The sequence below is a fragment of the Sycon ciliatum genome, chromosome 4 (assembly GCF_964019385.1).
Source record: "Sycon ciliatum chromosome 4, ocSycCili1.1, whole genome shotgun sequence".
Classification (NCBI taxonomy): domain Eukaryota; kingdom Metazoa; phylum Porifera; class Calcarea; order Leucosolenida; family Sycettidae; genus Sycon; species Sycon ciliatum.
This window is the reverse complement of record NC_088646.1, coordinates 36,355,084-36,372,799: the sequence shown is the minus strand read 5'-3', so window position 1 is coordinate 36,372,799 and position 17,716 is coordinate 36,355,084. Positions and strand designations below refer to the sequence as shown.

The window sequence follows — 17,716 nt, the reverse complement described above, 5'->3', positions numbered from 1 at the left end:
TTTCGCGCGAACGGATTCACGTGACCATACAGGACTGTAGAAGTGGACTTTTGGCGGCATATCAGTATTTGACCCGGGTCAACTGTCTTCATGTAAACGCTCACCTCTTTTGTTTGTCGTACAGACTTTCAACCCGGGCTGAACTCGACCCGGGTCAAAATTTCTCATGTAAACACAGCCTAAATCGAAAATTGACTTCTTGTCAATGTAGCATGCCATATGTTGGTTTTAAAACAACCAGCTAGTCTGTGGCGGATTTGTCTTTCACAAAGGCAAATTGTTCACTGCATATTTTCTCTGTTGCGCTGAGGTATGTCTGGAGCTGATTGGCGAAACAGCAGCCAAGGGAGCTAGCTCTCTTGGTTATGCTGGTAGGAGGACTGGGTCCGAAGTAGGGTCCGGCGGATTTTACCGGCAGAAAAATTGGCAGAATTCGGTACTTTTTCTGGTAAGTTTCATGCATGTTTGGTATGTGGATAAAGAAATGGAGCAGAATTCGAGGAATTGCCTGCCATAAGGTTTGTATGGTTCTGCCAATTTCACTGCTTTTCGAGCAGAATCTGCCACCTTTTCGAGCAGAATCCGCCGGTCCCTAGTCCGAGGGGGATCCAGAGGATATCCTGTGGATATGAGATCCCCTCGTTTGAGGGGATTATGAGCCATAATCCCCTCAAACGAGGGCAAATATCCGTGGATCACCTGAAAAGGGTCTATGTACAGTCGACTCCACTTCTCGCAGCGAACTTCGTGATAAAGCGAACCATTGTTCTTGTCCCTGTTTGAACCCATACAAAAGTGACCCTTTGTAACAAACTGTTTTCGTATATAACGAACCTTTTTCTTGTAGGGCGGCATGATAACCGAGTGGGCCACATGCACATGCCAGTGGTGATGTGTTGTTTGTATACTTGTGAGTGCATTCTGTTATAACGAACTTTGGCTATAAAGAACTACAATGATGTTCGCTATAATCAGGAGTCGACTGTATGTTGGACCCTCTTTGGTGAACGTCCTCACCGTGGTAGCTCTCGGCGGATAATGCCGGCAGAAAATTGGCAAAATTTGTATATTTTTCTGGTTTGTGTCATGCATGTTTGGTGTGTGGAAAAAGAAATGGATCAGAATTCGAGGAAGTTCCTGCCATAAGGTTTGTGTGGTTCTGCCAATGTCACTGCTTTTAAGGTACTGTAGCAGCCCACCCATAAATTTCATATGGCATTCAATTGACAGCAACTTTGGTGTCTCTCAATGGATTTGAGTGAAATTTTCACTACACTCCTGCCACTATGCTGGTGCTGGCCCTCTGGACATGATTTACAAGTTCTTGCGCCTCACTGACAGGCTTTCCACTTCCAGGCCAAAAAAACTAAAAATTCCGGCATAGTGCCACGGTGTGCGAGCCACCCAGGAGCAAAAAATGCATTAACAATGTTTTCACATTTTCTTGCCCATTCTGTCCGTGCGCGGGATCCAAACCTAAAAAAAGTCCAGAAGCTGCCATGGGTGGTGGGATAGGGCCCCTCAACGTGACCCTAGAGCCTGACATAACGGCACGAGTGGGCGTTCTCTCACAGACTCCCACAGACCCAAGTCAATTTTTGAATTTTTTTAGGTTTCGGGCGTGCTACGAGGTCGTACCTTTGATACAATATCCAGTGCTGGGACCTCTACGGCTAGCCATTTCCACAGCGCTGCACACCAAATCCAGGATACCCTCAAAAATCGGCAAAGAGTTAAATACTACCACTCACATTCCACTACTGCCTAGTACTGAATCCTACCTGGCTTCTTGACACGACTCAAACTTGCCAAAGTCACTAAATCAACGTCAACTACAATAATCAAGCCATATATCTGCGACGTCACGAGGGTGCTGGCAAACGTCGCGTCGTGCATGCAGCCCAATACATGGCTAAAAACGTTTTTGGACTTAATTATAATTCTGCACACTTTCGCGTGTTTCCATGATACGACAAGTTGCGCACGGTCTGCTCAGATTCAAATACAGTGCAGCCAAAAAATGACAGCATGCAACAAAAAAATCTCTCCTTGCAAGGGCACGTTTTCAGCCATAACTCTTGAACGGCTGGTCAGATCGAGACAACATTTTCAGGGATTTTGCAGCTATTCATGCTCTTTCAACTGATGTAGCACTGGATATGAATTTACCCTGGGCTTCTCCGTGGTCTCGTGGAACTTGGGTGTTGAGACTAATACGGTGATAATTTCTTTTGCATAAGGCCAAAACAAATAATGACCTTGTTTCCGGTCGCCCGACCGGGCCACTTTTTCCCAAATTCTGAAACTTTTTTTGGTCCCAAATGTATACAAACGGTGGCAATGCCATGTGTGCAAGTGCACTCAATGAGTCATAACTCAGTCAAATCTCAACCGAATTCCACAATCGAAACACCTACAAGGTAGCAGAGATTCTCAGCTGTCGGCTCGAAAACCTCCGGGGTCGATACGAGCTAGAATAACGGAGCTGGAAGGACTTGAACTGTTTGCTTGATTTCTCAGGATGTACGAAAACAGGAATACACCACATGCTGTACAAGAACAGTGAGTCAGTCAACTTTGACATTGATCCTTGCCATGATGTACATGTATGTACAATGTACATGTGTAGGTGCTCTTGTCCATCAATACCACAACGATTGAGGAACCAAAAAAAGTATCCAAAAAAAGTTTCATTCCGGCCGACCGAGTCTCCTTTTTGAGGGGTTGCCGACCGGAAACAAGCCTATTTTCTGTTTTGGCCTAATACTATTAATTAATAGTGCACATTCGCATATGGAGGCTTCAAAAGTGCACATCCATTCACTGTCTTCAGGCGATTTTGTTCCACTGAGCCAAATAATTGATTGAGAAGAGAAACTCCATAAAAATGTGAATAAAAAGGTCCCTATTTTTTGTTTCTGGAGGAAGTTTGAAGGGTTGTTCAACTTTCCTTTTTCGCAGATACAAGTTTGATTGTAAAGGTAGAAGAAAAGAAACCAGAGGAGTCCAGACTCCAGTTAAATCGTATATCAGTGTTTTACACCCTAGTTACTTAGTACCCTGCTCAACTGCTGTATCCTGTATGATGTACTACGGGATCAAGCGGAAGATGGACATTCGATTTTCAACTTAAGGTGGCAGACTACCCAAAAATTCGCTGAAAATCGAATTTGTAAATTCATATTGAGTGCTACGTCAGTTGAAAGAGCATGAATAGCTGCAAATTCTCTGAAAATTGTGTCCCGATCTGACCGGCCGTTCAAGAGTTATGGCCGAAAATGTGCCCTTGCAAGGAAAGATTTTTTTGTTGCACGCTGTCATTTGTTGGCAACACTGTAATTGAATGTGAGCAGACCGTGCGCAACTTGTCGTATCATGGAAACACGTGCAAGTGTGCAGAAATTATTTGCTCCAAGTCCAAAAAATCAGGTTTTTGAGCCACGTATTGGGCTTTTGCCAGCACCCTCGTGACGTTGCAGATATGTGGCTTGATTATTGTAGTTAACGTTGATTTAGTGACTTTGGCAAGTTTGAGTCGTGTCAAGAAGTCAGGTAGGATTCAGTACTAGGCAGTAGTGAAACGTGAGTGGCAGTCTTTGCCGGTTTCTGAGGGTATCCTGGATTTGGTGTGCAGCGCTGTGGAAATGGCTTGCTGTGGAGGTCCCAGCACTGGATGTTGTATCAAAGGTACGACCTCGTAGCACGTGCTAAACCTAAAAAAATTCAAAAATTGACTTGGGTCTGTGGGAGTGTGTGAGAGAACGCCCACTCGTTCCGTTGTGACAGATTCCAGGGCTTCGTTGAGGGGCCCTACCCCATCACCCATGGCTGCTTCTGGACTTGTTCTAGGTTTGAGTCCCGCGCACGAACAGAATGAGCACGAAAATGTGAAAAAATTGTAAATGCATTTGTTTGGCTCCTGGGTGGCTCGCACACCGTGGCACTATGCCGGAAATTTGAGTTTTTCCGGCCTGGAAAGCCTGTCAGTGAGGCACAAGAACTTGTAAACATGTCCTGAGGGCCAGCATAGTGGCAGGAGTGTGTGGTCAAAATTTCACCCAAATCCATTGAGAAACACCAAAGTTACGGTCAATTGAATGCCATAAGAAATTTATGGGTAGGCTGCCCCCTTAACACACAGCGTAGAGTAAAACAGCTTGTGTACTCACCACATTTCCCAACATGCGTTCCATCGCTGCACACGGGCTGAAGACTATCAAATTTATCCCCAGGAATACATGTCACGGAACCTGTTTTTGATATGGAAGCAATCCGGTCTCCAGCACTGCGGTGACAAGCTGAGGAACAAGAGACAAAAAGAAGGAATATCTTGTCCATTTTTCATCCTACATATCCAAGCACTCTGTACAGGCGTTGACTAGCTGCCCCCAGAGTAAGATGATCACAAGGCAGCACGCGCCCTACAGTCTCGCTGGCCATATCTTTTGTTTGGCCCCAATTTCTCCTCCACAGCTAGCTGGCAGTGGATATGTACAGTCATGTATCTTCACTTGGCCAACGGTGAAGGCACTAGTCGGAATGCTTCAGCCGTTCAAGGGTCGACCTAGTACCTCCGCCTCCGGAAATTATTTTGGTATCCGTCTCTTTCAGCACGGCCGGCATGGGCGTACCCTCCACCACTGGACCACCAGCCGCTAGATCATGCTGACGCTGCGGACCGACAGTAGCCCTTTCCCAAAGGTGCTCTTTTAATTCCCACTTAGTGCTTTTCGCGTCCCTCAAAATGTGCTGAAAAAGTGCTCTTTTTTCAGTGAAAACTGGCAAAAAGTGCTCTTTCAGTGAAGGATAGCCATGATACATGTTCAGATATGAACCCAAGCTGAGAAATGAATACGCACTCTCCCATTTATGGGTCCACGAAAGGCAAAACAGGAAGTAAAGTTCAAAAACCCCACATTTTACAGCATTCTGTATTATTATTACTATTATTATTGTTTAATAAGGATGGCGTAACTCCTCTGTAGCCTTGTCATGATTTCTAATTTTCTTTCACCGCCCACGGCCGCACAAAGTCCTTGGCTACAAAAAAAATTAAAGTCTCTCCAAATCTCTCAAAACCAAACTTCAAACTCCTTTCCAAATTTTCGCCCAAGAGGGCATCTTCAGGGATATGTGACTCCTGTGAACAAAACAACAATATCACTACAGAAAAAAGGGTAATAACAATAACGTGGCAATATACCAGGAACATCATAACTAGTGCTAAGAATTGAGACTAACATTGAAGATAATGTCACATATTCAGAAACAAAAACAGAACCTACCCACAATATCGCACGCCAGGTAATAGCCTAAAACAAATGTCTCAACTTGCAAGATCTCAAGTCAGGTGATGATGGGTCAGCGTGAAGTGCATGTCTCAACTGGTGTGATCGCCAATTAGATGTGAAGGTGACGAGGCCAGAAAGAGAGAGAAAGAGAGAGAGAGACAGAGGCAGAGAAAGATAGTGTGTGTATGTATGTGTTTGTGTGTGTGAGTGCACGTGTGTGTGTGCGTACGTGTGTGTGTGTGTGAGCGTGCGTGCTTCGCTGCCTTCCCGCAAGTACATGGAAGCAACCGAAATCAGAAGCAGAAAGCCAGCAATCAACTGTGACACTGGATGGAGACTATCGGCATAATTTCATCAAGACAACAGGACCTTCATGGTTACTGTGGGCAAGACCATCTCATCGAATGGATGCAATTACCACCCGTGAGGCTCGCACTCACGCACCCCCCCCCCCCCCCCCCCACACACACGCACGCTCACACACACACACACACACACACACACACACACACACACACACACGTACGCACACACACACGTGCACTCACACACACACAAACACATACATACACACACTATCTTTCTCTGCCTCTGTCTCTCTCTCTTTCTCTCTCTTTCTGGCCTCGTCACCTTCACATCTACTTGAAGTAATTGGCGATCACACCAGTTGAGACATGCACTTCACGCTGACCCATCATCACCTGACTTGAGATCTTGCAAGTTGAGACATTTGTTTTAGGCTATTACCTGGCGTGCGATATTGTGGGTAGGTTCTGTTTTTGTTTCTGAATATGTGACAATATCTTCAATGTTAGTCTCAATTCTTAGCACTAGTTATGATGTTCCTGGTATATTGCCACGGTAGGGCCTGTCCAGACTAGGTAGGAAACCACGTAAACACGCCGTAAACATGCTTGTTGCCAAGGTGAGTGACGAAAAATGGCCGATAACGGGGAACGTGGGATTCACGCGGAACGTGAGTCGAGGACCCCTGTACAAAGCACGTTTCTCATCTACGTGCCGTTTTCGCGGTGTTTGTTGTGTGAGAGTCGATCGGTGGAGTTTTCGGATCGCATTTTTTCTTGCTGTTTCCAGCTGCTGCAGCTTGTTTTTGCTTTGCCGTTTTCATAATGCCACACGTCCGTTTCAGCTACGACTCTGAGGCGACATTGATACAGTCGTGGCTGGACATGCAGAGAAATCCCGGGGTCTGGTGAAGAGGAAGGTGTAGTAGAGAGAGAGAGAGAGATGATTCACTGACGAGCGAGAATTTGAAACTGTTTGGATCGGAAGTAGAACCCTGTTCAGTTGTGATGAAAGAAATTGACGACCTGAAGGCCAAAGCCAGGGACTTTTACTGGAAATACACGGCGGCCACAACCATTAGTTCATCAAGCGATGCTATAGCGGGCCTCGACCGTGATGCTGCGCTGCCGCGAGAGTGTGGCCAAATTTCCGTACCTGGAACAGAGTTCAGGGTGATGTTCCTTGCGCTCGGCGTCAGTACTGCCATCGCTGGGCCGCCACTCGTTTTTGTAGCTAGCTGGGTAGGTCTAGACCAAGCCAGGGAGTGCTTGCCTGGTGTACACGCTACAACTATAAGTCACTTGTGTGTCTGCCAGTAGTGCATCCACGGACAAAAATGAACAGGTACACGGAGTGGTACAGGTGACAGAGCGAAGTGTGGACAGCGCACCGCGTGTACGTCACGTACTCTGAAACGGCACGCCGTTTTTATTACCTAGTGTGGACAGGCCCTTATTGTTATTACCCTTTTTTCTGTAGTTATATTGTTGTTTTGTTCACAGGAGTCACATATCCCTGAAGATGCCCTCTTGGGCGAAAATTTGGAAAGGAGTTTGAAGTTTGGTTTTGAGAGATTTGGAGAGACTTTAATTTTTTTTTTGTAGCCAAGGACTTTGTGCGGCCGTGGGCGGTGAAAGAAAATTAGAAATCATGACAAGGCTACAGAGGAGTTACGCCATCCTTATTAAACGATATGGCGATGGTCCGTCGCTTGTAACTCCATGGAGGTTGGTGAAGGCGCGGGTGACTCTTGTGAAGACTCGTGTGTCAGTGCGGTTCCTCTCTAATAGTCGTCGTCTCGGTGTTTTGCCACCGTTTGTGAGAAATTGTTCCAAAGCTAATTCGCTGTTCAAGAACGCCGCTGGAATTGCAACACTTGAGCAGGGATTTCATCGATGTGTCCTGTCTCGATTGATCCGCCACAAGTACAAGATCATTGACTCACTATACAGGGACATAAAGGTCTTGGAGGAGGAGGTTGAGACCTCCTTCAGCCCGCCGGAGAGCCACTGGATAAAGGGCCACGCGAGAGTGATTGCAGACCGGGTTGGTAAAGATGATAGCGAGCGCCTCGACTTTAAGCTTCGCAAACTGACAAGCGGTGGAGAATCTGTCCGGAAGGGTGCTGCAGCCCGAGACAGCAAGTGGTTCCCTCGGGAAAAGAGAGTTGTCGTGGACCCTTCCCTTGCGGAGAGCGTGTCGGACGTGGCCGTCAGCACCTTGGCTCACGGACCTAATTTCGTTTTCAAGCCCACCATAACAGATTCAACGGTCAGGGATGTTGGTGTGGCCATTGAGCGCATGGCGTTCGGGAGGCGCTGGATGGAAAGCATCCGGACATCCCGTTTGGAGGCACAGAGATCTGAAGAGCTGCTGGCTGACATACGCAGGGATTATCCGACAGACCAACAAGCTGATTTACCCGAGTCTGCTTCGCAGGTGGAAGTCCCAACACCGAATACCTGCCTAGATAACGACCTGAAGCTAAGGAGGCTTTGCCAACCGTCGAAACAGCCGCCATCCTTGAGCCATGAAGAGGAAGCAAACATACGAAGGTTGAAGGAAGATGTAGTAAACATATTTCAGAAGGAGCAAGACAGACGGAGTCGGAAAAGTACTAACCTGAAGCTCACCAGAGAGCAGAGCCAGCATCTTCAAGACCTCAAAGACAACGACGACATTATCATCAAGCCTTCTGACAAGTCCAAGGGTTTCGTCCTTATGTCCAAGGCGAATTACGTCGCCAAGTGCAGCAGCCTGCTCGAAGACTGCAATAGCTACGAGAAGCTAGAGATGACACCTGAGAAACTGGACGACACAACGAAAGCATTCCTCAAGGAACACATCAATGGCAAGATTCCGAAGAAGCTTGAGGATGCCGTGAACCCGAGTTATAGTCGAATGCCACAATTTTATGGTCTTCCAAAAGACCATAAGGAAGGTTTGCCAGTCCGACCAGTTGTAAGCTGTTGTGATGGACCCACAAGCAACCTATCTGTGCTGATGGAACGAATCCTTAACCAGTTGTTGCGTTTTGTACCCTCGCACCTGGCCTCTACTTTGGCATGCATTCAAGAGCTCACGAAACACAAGAAATTGAATGAAGACTACCTGTTGGTGTCCCTCGACGTGGTCGGCCTCTACAGCAACATCCCGATCGCTGACGCCATTGAAGCTGCGACCACATTACTGGAGGAGCACCGCGAGGATGTCGATATGTTGGGTCTGAGTGTGAAGGATGTCCAAGATACCCTCCAATTCATCCTGACGAATAACATATTCGAGTTCGACAATCAGCAGTACCGACAGCTGAAGGGAATCGCCATGGGCAACCATCTGGCGCCGCCATTGGCCATTATTTTCATGTCAGCGCTTGAGAATGCAGCCGTGTCTTCTGCTGAATTTCAGCCCTGCATTTTCAAGCGCTACATCGATGATATAATCATGCTGTGGCGACATGGACGAGCGGCTCTGAGCAGGTTTGTTGCCCATCTCAACAACCAACACCCCTTCATAACATTCACCATCACACACTCCGACAACGACACCAGGAGCATCGACTTCCTGGATTTGACGTTGAGTGTCAGTCCCGAGTGTACGTTGGAGTGGGAGCTGTTTGTCAAGCCTTCACACAGCGGAGTTCACCTGTCATTCCTGTCGTCTGTCCCTTTTGTCAACAAAGCGTGCAGTCGCAGTTAATCAGTGTCGTCGGGCAATCTCCAACGGTTCAACGGAGGCGGGAAGAGGAGCTGGAATCCAGAAAATCACAGCGCTACTGGATGCCAACGACTATCCAGATCGAGAAATTCAGCGGGCAGTTAAAACAGCAAAGAAACCGAATCGTGGCAAGATGAATCCATGGAAGAAGCCGAATAAATCAATTCTCAAGCTCCCATTCATCAATGATGCACTGGCCGCTCGGGTTTCTCGCCGTGTTCGTCAGTATAGTCCAGATGTTCGTCTTGTTTTCACGTCTGGTCCATCATTGAAGCGTAGACTTGTCCGTTCGTCGTTTGGTACGCGTATGTGTCCGCGTTATGTGCAGCGTGCGAAGGTGAAGCATGGTCCTGGCAGGCCAATGGTGTGCAGAGCATGCGACGCGGATGTGAAGAGCAGTGAATGTCTGACGAAGAATGTAGTGTCTATTGTATGTCATGTACATTGTGCGAGGAGCTCTACGTCGGGGAAACTGAGCGTCCAGTGAGGGAAAGATTCAAGGAACATTATCGAGAGGCAAGGGTGAGGGCAGTGAAGACTCCCTGGGGGGGGCATTACAAGTCTGACCACCGAGAATTTGCAACATCATCGCCTAACTTTCGGCCTTTCCACCACGCCAAGATTCTCGGCAGGGAGTCTTCGCTGCCTTCCCGCAAGTACATGGAAGCAACCGAAATCAGAAGCAGAAAGCCAGCAATCAACTGTGACACTGGATGGAGACTATCGGCATAAATTCATCAAGACAACAGGACCTTCATGGTTACTGTGGGCAAGACCATCTCATCGAATGGATGCAATTACCACCCGTGAGGCTCGCACTCACGCACACCCCCCCCCCCCCCCCCACACACACACGCACGCTCACACACACACACACGTACGCACACACACACACGTGCACTCACACACACAAACACATACATACACACTATCTTTCTCTGCCTCTGTCTCTCTCTCTTTCTCTCTCTTTCTGGCCTCGTCACCTTCACATCTACTTGAAGTAATTGGCGATCACACCAGTTGAGACATGCACTTCACGCTGACCCATCATCACCTGACTTGAGATCTTGCAAGTTGAGACATTTGTTTTAGGCTATTACCTGGCGTGCGATATTGTGGGTAGGTTCTGTTTTTGTTTCTGAATATGTGACATTATCTTCAATGTTAGTCTCAATTCTTAGCACTAGTTATGATGTTGCTGGTATATTGCCACGTTATTGTTATTACCCTTTTTTCTGTAGTTATATTGTTGTTTTGTTCACAGGAGTCACATATCCCTGAAGATGCCCTCTTGGGCGAAAATTTGGAAAGGAGTTTGAAGTTTGGTTTTGAGAGATTTGGAGAGACTTTAATTTTTTTTGTAGCCAAGGACTTTGTGCGGCCGTGGGCGGTGAAAGAAAATTAGAAATAATAATAATAATAATTTATACAAAAGAAAAAGACCAAGGAACTACAAGTTACGCTATACTGCCCTCTAACAGTACCTTGGTCTTTTTCTTTTGTACAAATTAAACCGTGGCTCTCCATCTGAGTAAATAATAATTAACGCAATGAATAGAGTAAGCTGCGCACTCAGTACAAACACCATTTAGCAAAACCTTGTTTCATGATTAAAAACTTGTTCCTTGGATGTTTTCGTGGCCATCTCATCAGAAGGATTACTGGCAAATCAAAATTAATTCTAAACTCAATATATATATACGCACAATGCAAGTCATAATCTATTATTATTCTTTATTTCCACGATGGCCCATGGCCAATAAGGAAAATTTAGATCCTATCTAGCGCGAGCAATGAGAGCTGGAAGAAAAATAACATTAAAATTATTATAGATCCCTGGTTCGAGTCCTGGTGGTGACAGTCAATTTTTTCTTCAGACTTTTCCCGTTTGTCTCTCTCCCTCAAACCAGTTAATATTATTATTTTTTTTTTTTTGAAGTGCAAGCCTCTTTTACGGGCAAAAATTAACACAATGTATTAAGTTAAGGGGGCAGCCTACCCATAAATTTCATATGGCATTCAATTGACCGTAACTTTGGTGATTCTCAATGGATTTGAGTGAAATTTTGACCACACACTCCTGCCACTATGCTGGCCCTCAGGACATGATTTACAAGTTCTTGCGCCTCACTGACAGGCTTTCCAGGCCGGAAAAACTCAAATTTCCGGCATAGTGCCACGGTGTGCGAGCCACCCAGGAGCCAAACAAATGCATTTACAATTTTTTCACATTTTCGTGCTCATTCTGTTCGTGCGCGGGACTCAAACCTAGAACAAGTCCAGAAGCAGCCATGGGTGATGGGGTAGGGCCCCTCAACGAGGCCCTGGAATCTGTCACAACGGAACGAGTTGGCGTTCTCTCACACACTCCCACAGACCCAAGTCAATTTTTGAATTTTTTTAGGTTCAGGGTGTGCTACGAGGTCGTACCTTTGATACAACATCCAGTGCTGGGACCTCCACAGCAAGCCATTTCCACAGCGCTGCACACCAAATCCAGGATACCCTCAGAAACCGGCAAAGACTACCACTCACGTTTCACTACTGCCTAGTACTGAATCCTACCTGACTTCTTGACACGACTCAAACTTGCCAAAGTCACTAAATCAATGTCAACTACAATAATCAAGCCACATATCTGCAACGTCACGAGGGTGCTGGCAAAAGTCCTGCTGCACGGCGGCGGGCTTCGCCCGCCGCCGTGCAGCCCAATACGTGGCTCAAAAACCTGATTTTTTGGACTTGGAGCAAAATTCTGCACACTTTCACGTGTTTCCATGATACGACAAATTGCGCACGGTCTGCTCACATTCAAATACAGTGCTGCCAACAAATGACAGCGTGCAACAAAAAAATCTTTCCTTGCAAGGGCACATTTTCGGCCATAACTCTTGAACGGCCGGTCAGATCGGGACACAATTTTCAGAGAATTTGCAGCTATTCATGCTCTTTGATTGATTGATTGATTGATTGATTTTTATTTCACGGATCCTCCAGAGGCAAATAGATGCCTATCGAAGGGAGTCTCCTAAGTAAGTATGTAAAATGAGAAAGTATGTTCGTAAGGGAGAAGAGGTAGAAGATACATTAGAATATAGAGTACAGAAGAAGTAAATTCAGTACTTCGGGTAGTACATTGCATGCTAATCATAATGAGAATTAGAAAAGCAGCATTGCGGACTACTATCTGACATATACACAAACTATTGAAACTATCATAGATGTGGTTAGCCTAGACACAAAAGTCAGGAATACCTTTCAAAGAAAACATAGATTGCGAATGATACCGACGAACAGCAATACTAAATTTCGCTGTTGTAGAGAGTGAACGAATATCTTCAGGAAGTTTATTCCAGGCAACACTCAAAGAAAAAAGGGTTGATTTACGAAAGAAGGTGCCAGCTTTAGGAAGAATTATGGATGAAGGGTGACGACTGCTTTGGGAAGAGGGTAGCTGGAAGTGAGACAACAAGGAGGGGTATTGGGAGAATACATGGTGGAAATAGACAAGGCCAAGAATCTGCCGTCGCCATGCTAAAGATTCCCAAGAGGACAGAACATTGAGGTCTTCTTTGGAAGTCGTCCAGTCAGGCCGACGCTTGAGTCTTTCAACTGACGTAGCACTCAATATGAATTTACAAATTCGATTTTTCAGCGAATTTTTGGGTAGTCTGCCCCCTTAAAATGCAATACAACATACACTGGAGAAGAAATCAGGAAAATAAAATATGAGCTCAAAAATGGAACGAAAAATAGCAAATAGAATCAAAACTCACGATGGAATCAAACTCACGATGGAATCAAACTCATGATGGAAACTACAACCCAATGAGTTGGAAAACCAACCACAGAATTAGATATTGGGAATAGAGTCAGACACAACAACAACCGAAATCAGTACACCAAAAATCTGTCCTACAAAAAACAAAGGAACAAGAAAAACAAGAAAGACGAAGTACAAAGAATCCCTAAAAAAGGGGGAAGAACGGGATGAAAGAGGACCGGAGAGCGGCAAACCCCAGGAGGACTTAGCGTCACGTAGTGGCGGGAATGCGGGCCTCCACAGAAACAGCATCCACATCCGCCGCCAGACCAGGTGCACAGAATGCACGTTATTATTATAATTATTATTATTATAGACAACACCTCATGGCATGAAAGAAAATCAGCCAGTACGGGAGATGTGGGTGTTAACCAACCATGGTGAATAAAAGAAGAAAAGTAATGGTCAAGACGGAGAAGCATGGGAGGGACAGGTGATGGTGAATCTAGTGAGCAGATTTAAATGCATCCAGGGTACTGGCATTGAGGGTAGTAGCGGGAAGCGCAAGCCAAGCAGAGTAGGCAACAAAGAGTGGAGAGTGTACAAGGGAGGACGTCACATAGTTTAGCCAAGGGGAGGGCAACAGAGCATCTTGTCTGGGAGCCATCTGTGATTCGGAACCAGTTATACAAGCTAAGATGAGGAGGATGTAGAGCTAGTTTAAATTTGTGATAGGGGTGAAACAATTATACCGAGTACTCGAGTCCTCGCTCGGTTTTTTCAAAAATAATCGTACTCGGAATAAATCAGAGTACTCGTTCATACATGGTACATGCATTTACTACAGAAATCTGAAGTTTCAGGGCAGCAGTCGGCAGATGGTGATGTGCAGGCTGTGTGGTGAACATTTGTTCACGAGTAGAGAGAGCCCAAATGACCCACCAACCAACATACCCGAGAAAAATGACTGCTACTCGGTTCAATCAGGGTTGTATCATGTTATTTTGATGCCCTTGGTGTGCAATTTTTAGGAGATGAAAAATACTCGAATACTCGAATATTCGATCGGAGAAAATCAGAGTACTCGAACTCGGGATCTCAGTGCCAACTTTCACCCCTAATTTGTGAGCAAAAGTGCAAATTAATTTTTGACGGTGAGTCGACAGTGGGCAAGCATTTGCAAGGACATGCAGGGAAGCAGAAGAGTAGAGAGGGGGTAGACTAAACAGGATACGAAGAAGTTTTCTATGGTGGATTTCGAGACGCTCAGCGAGAACCGAGGACAAGCCACACCAGCGAACAGCAGCGTACATGAAAAGAGGCAGGATGTACAGTTTGTAAAACAAAATTTTGCATGTGACAGGAAGATGGAAACAATGGGGACGTATAACACGGCAGAGCTTGAACGGCTGCAAAGAGCATCAATATGGTAAGACCAAGAGAGACGATCATCAAGCATTATTCCCAGGTGTTTATGGTTGGAAACAACCTTTATGGGATTGGACACATGGCCACGTAATTGTATAAAGGAAAGGAGATATAGATACGAGTTGAGAGTACCTCTCCATCACTGTAACCAGATACTATATACAGTCAGGAAGTGCAACAACTAGGCACAACACTGACAGAGTACTGAGACATTCGACGTCCTGACACCTAGCTTCAACACATCTCCGTAGCATTGTTGCACTTTCTGACTGTATATAGTATTTGGTTACAGTGATGGAGAGTTACTCTCAACTCGTATCTATATTTCCTTTTCCTTTCTACATTTATTATTGGCTCAACATCCGAGTTTCAAATAATAATAATAATAATAACTTGAATAACGACTGATAAAGACTGATATTTCCTTTGTTACTCCCTTCATTGGTTGATGTATTTTGCCTGTCGCTGCAAATTCTTTATTATTGTTTTGATGTTGGAGTTCGGATTGAGTTTCTTTCCTTTCTTCCTCTTCTTTCAACTATTTCTTGTCCCTTTGGTTTTTAGGTTTTTTTTATTTATTTTTGTTTGTTTTTTCACTTTCTTTTTGCTGTCCCACCCATGGAAATATTTCCCGGTGGGTCTGGCTTATCGCCTTCGAAAGAAGTGAATAAAGGAGAGATAATAATAATAATAATAATAATAGCTATAAAGAGAACAAATTCTGCTGTCATCGCCACACTACAACAAAGTCATGAAGGTTTACCAAAATCGATTTTCTTGTCACAATCATCAGTGGAAAGCCGTGACTGAAGAATAATCATGCCACATCAATAATTTATATACATTCAATAATGTGTTACGAGAACAAAACAAATCGGATGGTGATTGTGATCGTAAGAAGTCAGCCGTTTTTCTTCATCTGTTGTCTCACCCTAAGTGTCTGCAGGTGTATGATGATTTTAGTTTTTCTATTCTTTGTCGTGCACGGTACGCTAGTCAGTTGAAAGTACTTGAGGCTGTTTGTATTCGTTTGCATAAGCCTGATCTTTGTAAGCAGAAGAAACATGTAGTTGCGTTAAGATTGTTTTCGTAGGTGCACAGCATGATTGTTTGTCTCACTACACAGTGCTAGCGTTGCAATTAGTTCCTCACCCCTGTTGCACTTAGCTCTCACTTTACTTCTATTGTCTCACCTTCCCTCATTATATTTTTAGCACTTTGTTTTGTTCTCGTAACACATTATTGAATGTATATAAATTATTGATTTGGCATGGTTATTCTTCAGTCACGGCTTTCCACTGTTGATTGTGACAAGAAAATCGATTTTGGTAAACCTTCATGACTTTGTTGTAGTGTGGCGATGACAGCAGAATTTGTTCTCTTTATAGCTATTATAAAATTGTTGCCTCCGCGTCGATTATTTAAATAATAGTAATAATAATTTTTGTCCCACACCAAGAGCATTATACATGTATCCCTGGCTGAAGCATTATAATCAGCAATAAAATCAGCAATAAAATCAGCAATAAAATCAGCAATATAAGGCAGTTTTTTGGAGCATTATGGTTAGCATTATACGAACATTTTCGGAGCATTATCCGCTGGACCCTACCTGTCAGCTGTGTGCCTTGTCGCACCAGCTGACTGAACAATATCTCGTTACCTTGGTGGACTGTTAGTCATAGCTCGTAACTTATTATTAACTTAAAAAGTTGATCTAGATATCTGTGCTCAACTATTTCCCGAACGCGAGATGAAGTATGAATCAGGCTTTACTCGTACTTACGGATTTCGCACACGACGTGTTGACGGTTTCTTGTGGAACTGATTAAAATACCAATCGGGGCCGTGACATATGCAATTTTACCGCCTGATCCCGGCAGAAGATCATCTATCCAAACTGTCAGCCCCAAAGGGATCAGATCCGATACGCAGCCAATTGAGATTGCGTGCACACTGACAAGATGACCACCCTTGGTTTGGCATAACTGTTTTGCGCCTTGAAAAGTGAACTGTTCGCCAGTCAGCGACCGTTTCAGGATGGTTGACCTTGCAGCGCAGTACTTGTAGCCAGTAAGACTTGCACGAGCTGTAAAAATGGAATAGAAATAACCGAGATGTATTAGCCACCAACTACAGGTATGTTGTTTCAAAGTCAGAACCGTCGTCATTTGAAAAGAAAACAGCACGCCGGATACGCGGAAGAAGTTTTACTTGCAATGGATTAAGCTAAAAAACGTAGAAGTGTCTACGGGAGGTATATTGGTGAAAGCGACGAACGAAGAAACAATAAACATGTGGTGCGCAATTGAGGTACAGTATTCAGAATCCCATGAAACACTCGTCTGCTCATGATCATCACGATGCATATGTGCTGCAGGCAGCTGCCACCCTGAAACCCTATGCGATAGTTCGCTAGACCTTCTAAACGTGTGGGTGCGACAACGTTTGAAGACGAGCACACTCACTGTAGCTTGCGTGTTGTTTTGCAATCGTGGAAGAAATTAAAGCGACCAGCAGGATGGCGGTTATCAGCACAATTGATACCTGGAGTACAGAAGGAAAGTGAGAAGAATAGCCATCATACATCTAGTGCAATAACATGCCGTTCTCTGGCCTATCCCTAGCCTAGTTATATAGGCTTTGAGGCAGGCAGCAATGACATCTGGATCGACGACAACCGGCATCATGACCATCAGGCATCAAAAGGTTCTCAACTGTTACTTGACACCATCACAACTGAACGCCTTCATAACGCTGCTGATACAAACACTAAATTGACGAAACCAAAACTTACGGCGTTCGGACGAGACATGTTGATGTTGATAAGGATTAAACTTCACTACACTGACCTGACTCACTAACACGATCTTGGAAAGATATTAGTAGTATAGTCAAGTTTTTTCTTCAGACTTTTCCCGTTTGTGTCTTTCCCTCCAACTAGAGAAGTATAGTGTCAACAATACATTACACGGGGTTATGTACACTTGTTATGTACTCTTGATAGTATTTATTCATATTTCTCTAGGGCATTCCCCACAGACCTATGACAGAAGACGGTGCAGCCGCATGGTCAGCCTTTGGGTCATCCTAATAAAGTTGTTATTAGTATTATTATTATGTACGCAGGAGTCAAAAACAGCGCAGCAGCGTGTAGCACGGCTCAGCAGCATGTACAACAAAGAGACACAATAGCAGCAGCATGTACAAC

The 17,716-nt window shown here is 44.9% G+C and overlaps 1 protein-coding gene across 3 annotated transcripts in view; it reads right to left on the bottom strand.

Annotated features, from left to right (window-relative positions):
- The window catches only part of LOC135813709 (uncharacterized), a 50,591-nt gene extending 33,119 nt beyond the window's left edge, over nucleotides 1–17,472 (bottom strand). For all 3 annotated transcript variants that reach the window (XM_065326735.1, XM_065326736.1, XM_065326737.1), the window contains exons 1-4: nucleotides 17,303–17,472; nucleotides 16,974–17,052; nucleotides 16,292–16,594; nucleotides 4,170–4,298 (exon numbers count right to left, since the gene is read on the bottom strand). In XM_065326735.1, the coding sequence (XP_065182807.1) occupies nucleotides 4,170–4,298; nucleotides 16,292–16,594; nucleotides 16,974–17,052; nucleotides 17,303–17,320 (529 nt within the window). In that variant the 5' untranslated portion in view covers nucleotides 17,321–17,472. The remainder of the gene's footprint in view (nucleotides 1–4,169; nucleotides 4,299–16,291; nucleotides 16,595–16,973; nucleotides 17,053–17,302) is intronic.
- Nucleotides 17,473–17,716: the final 244 nt, after the last annotated feature.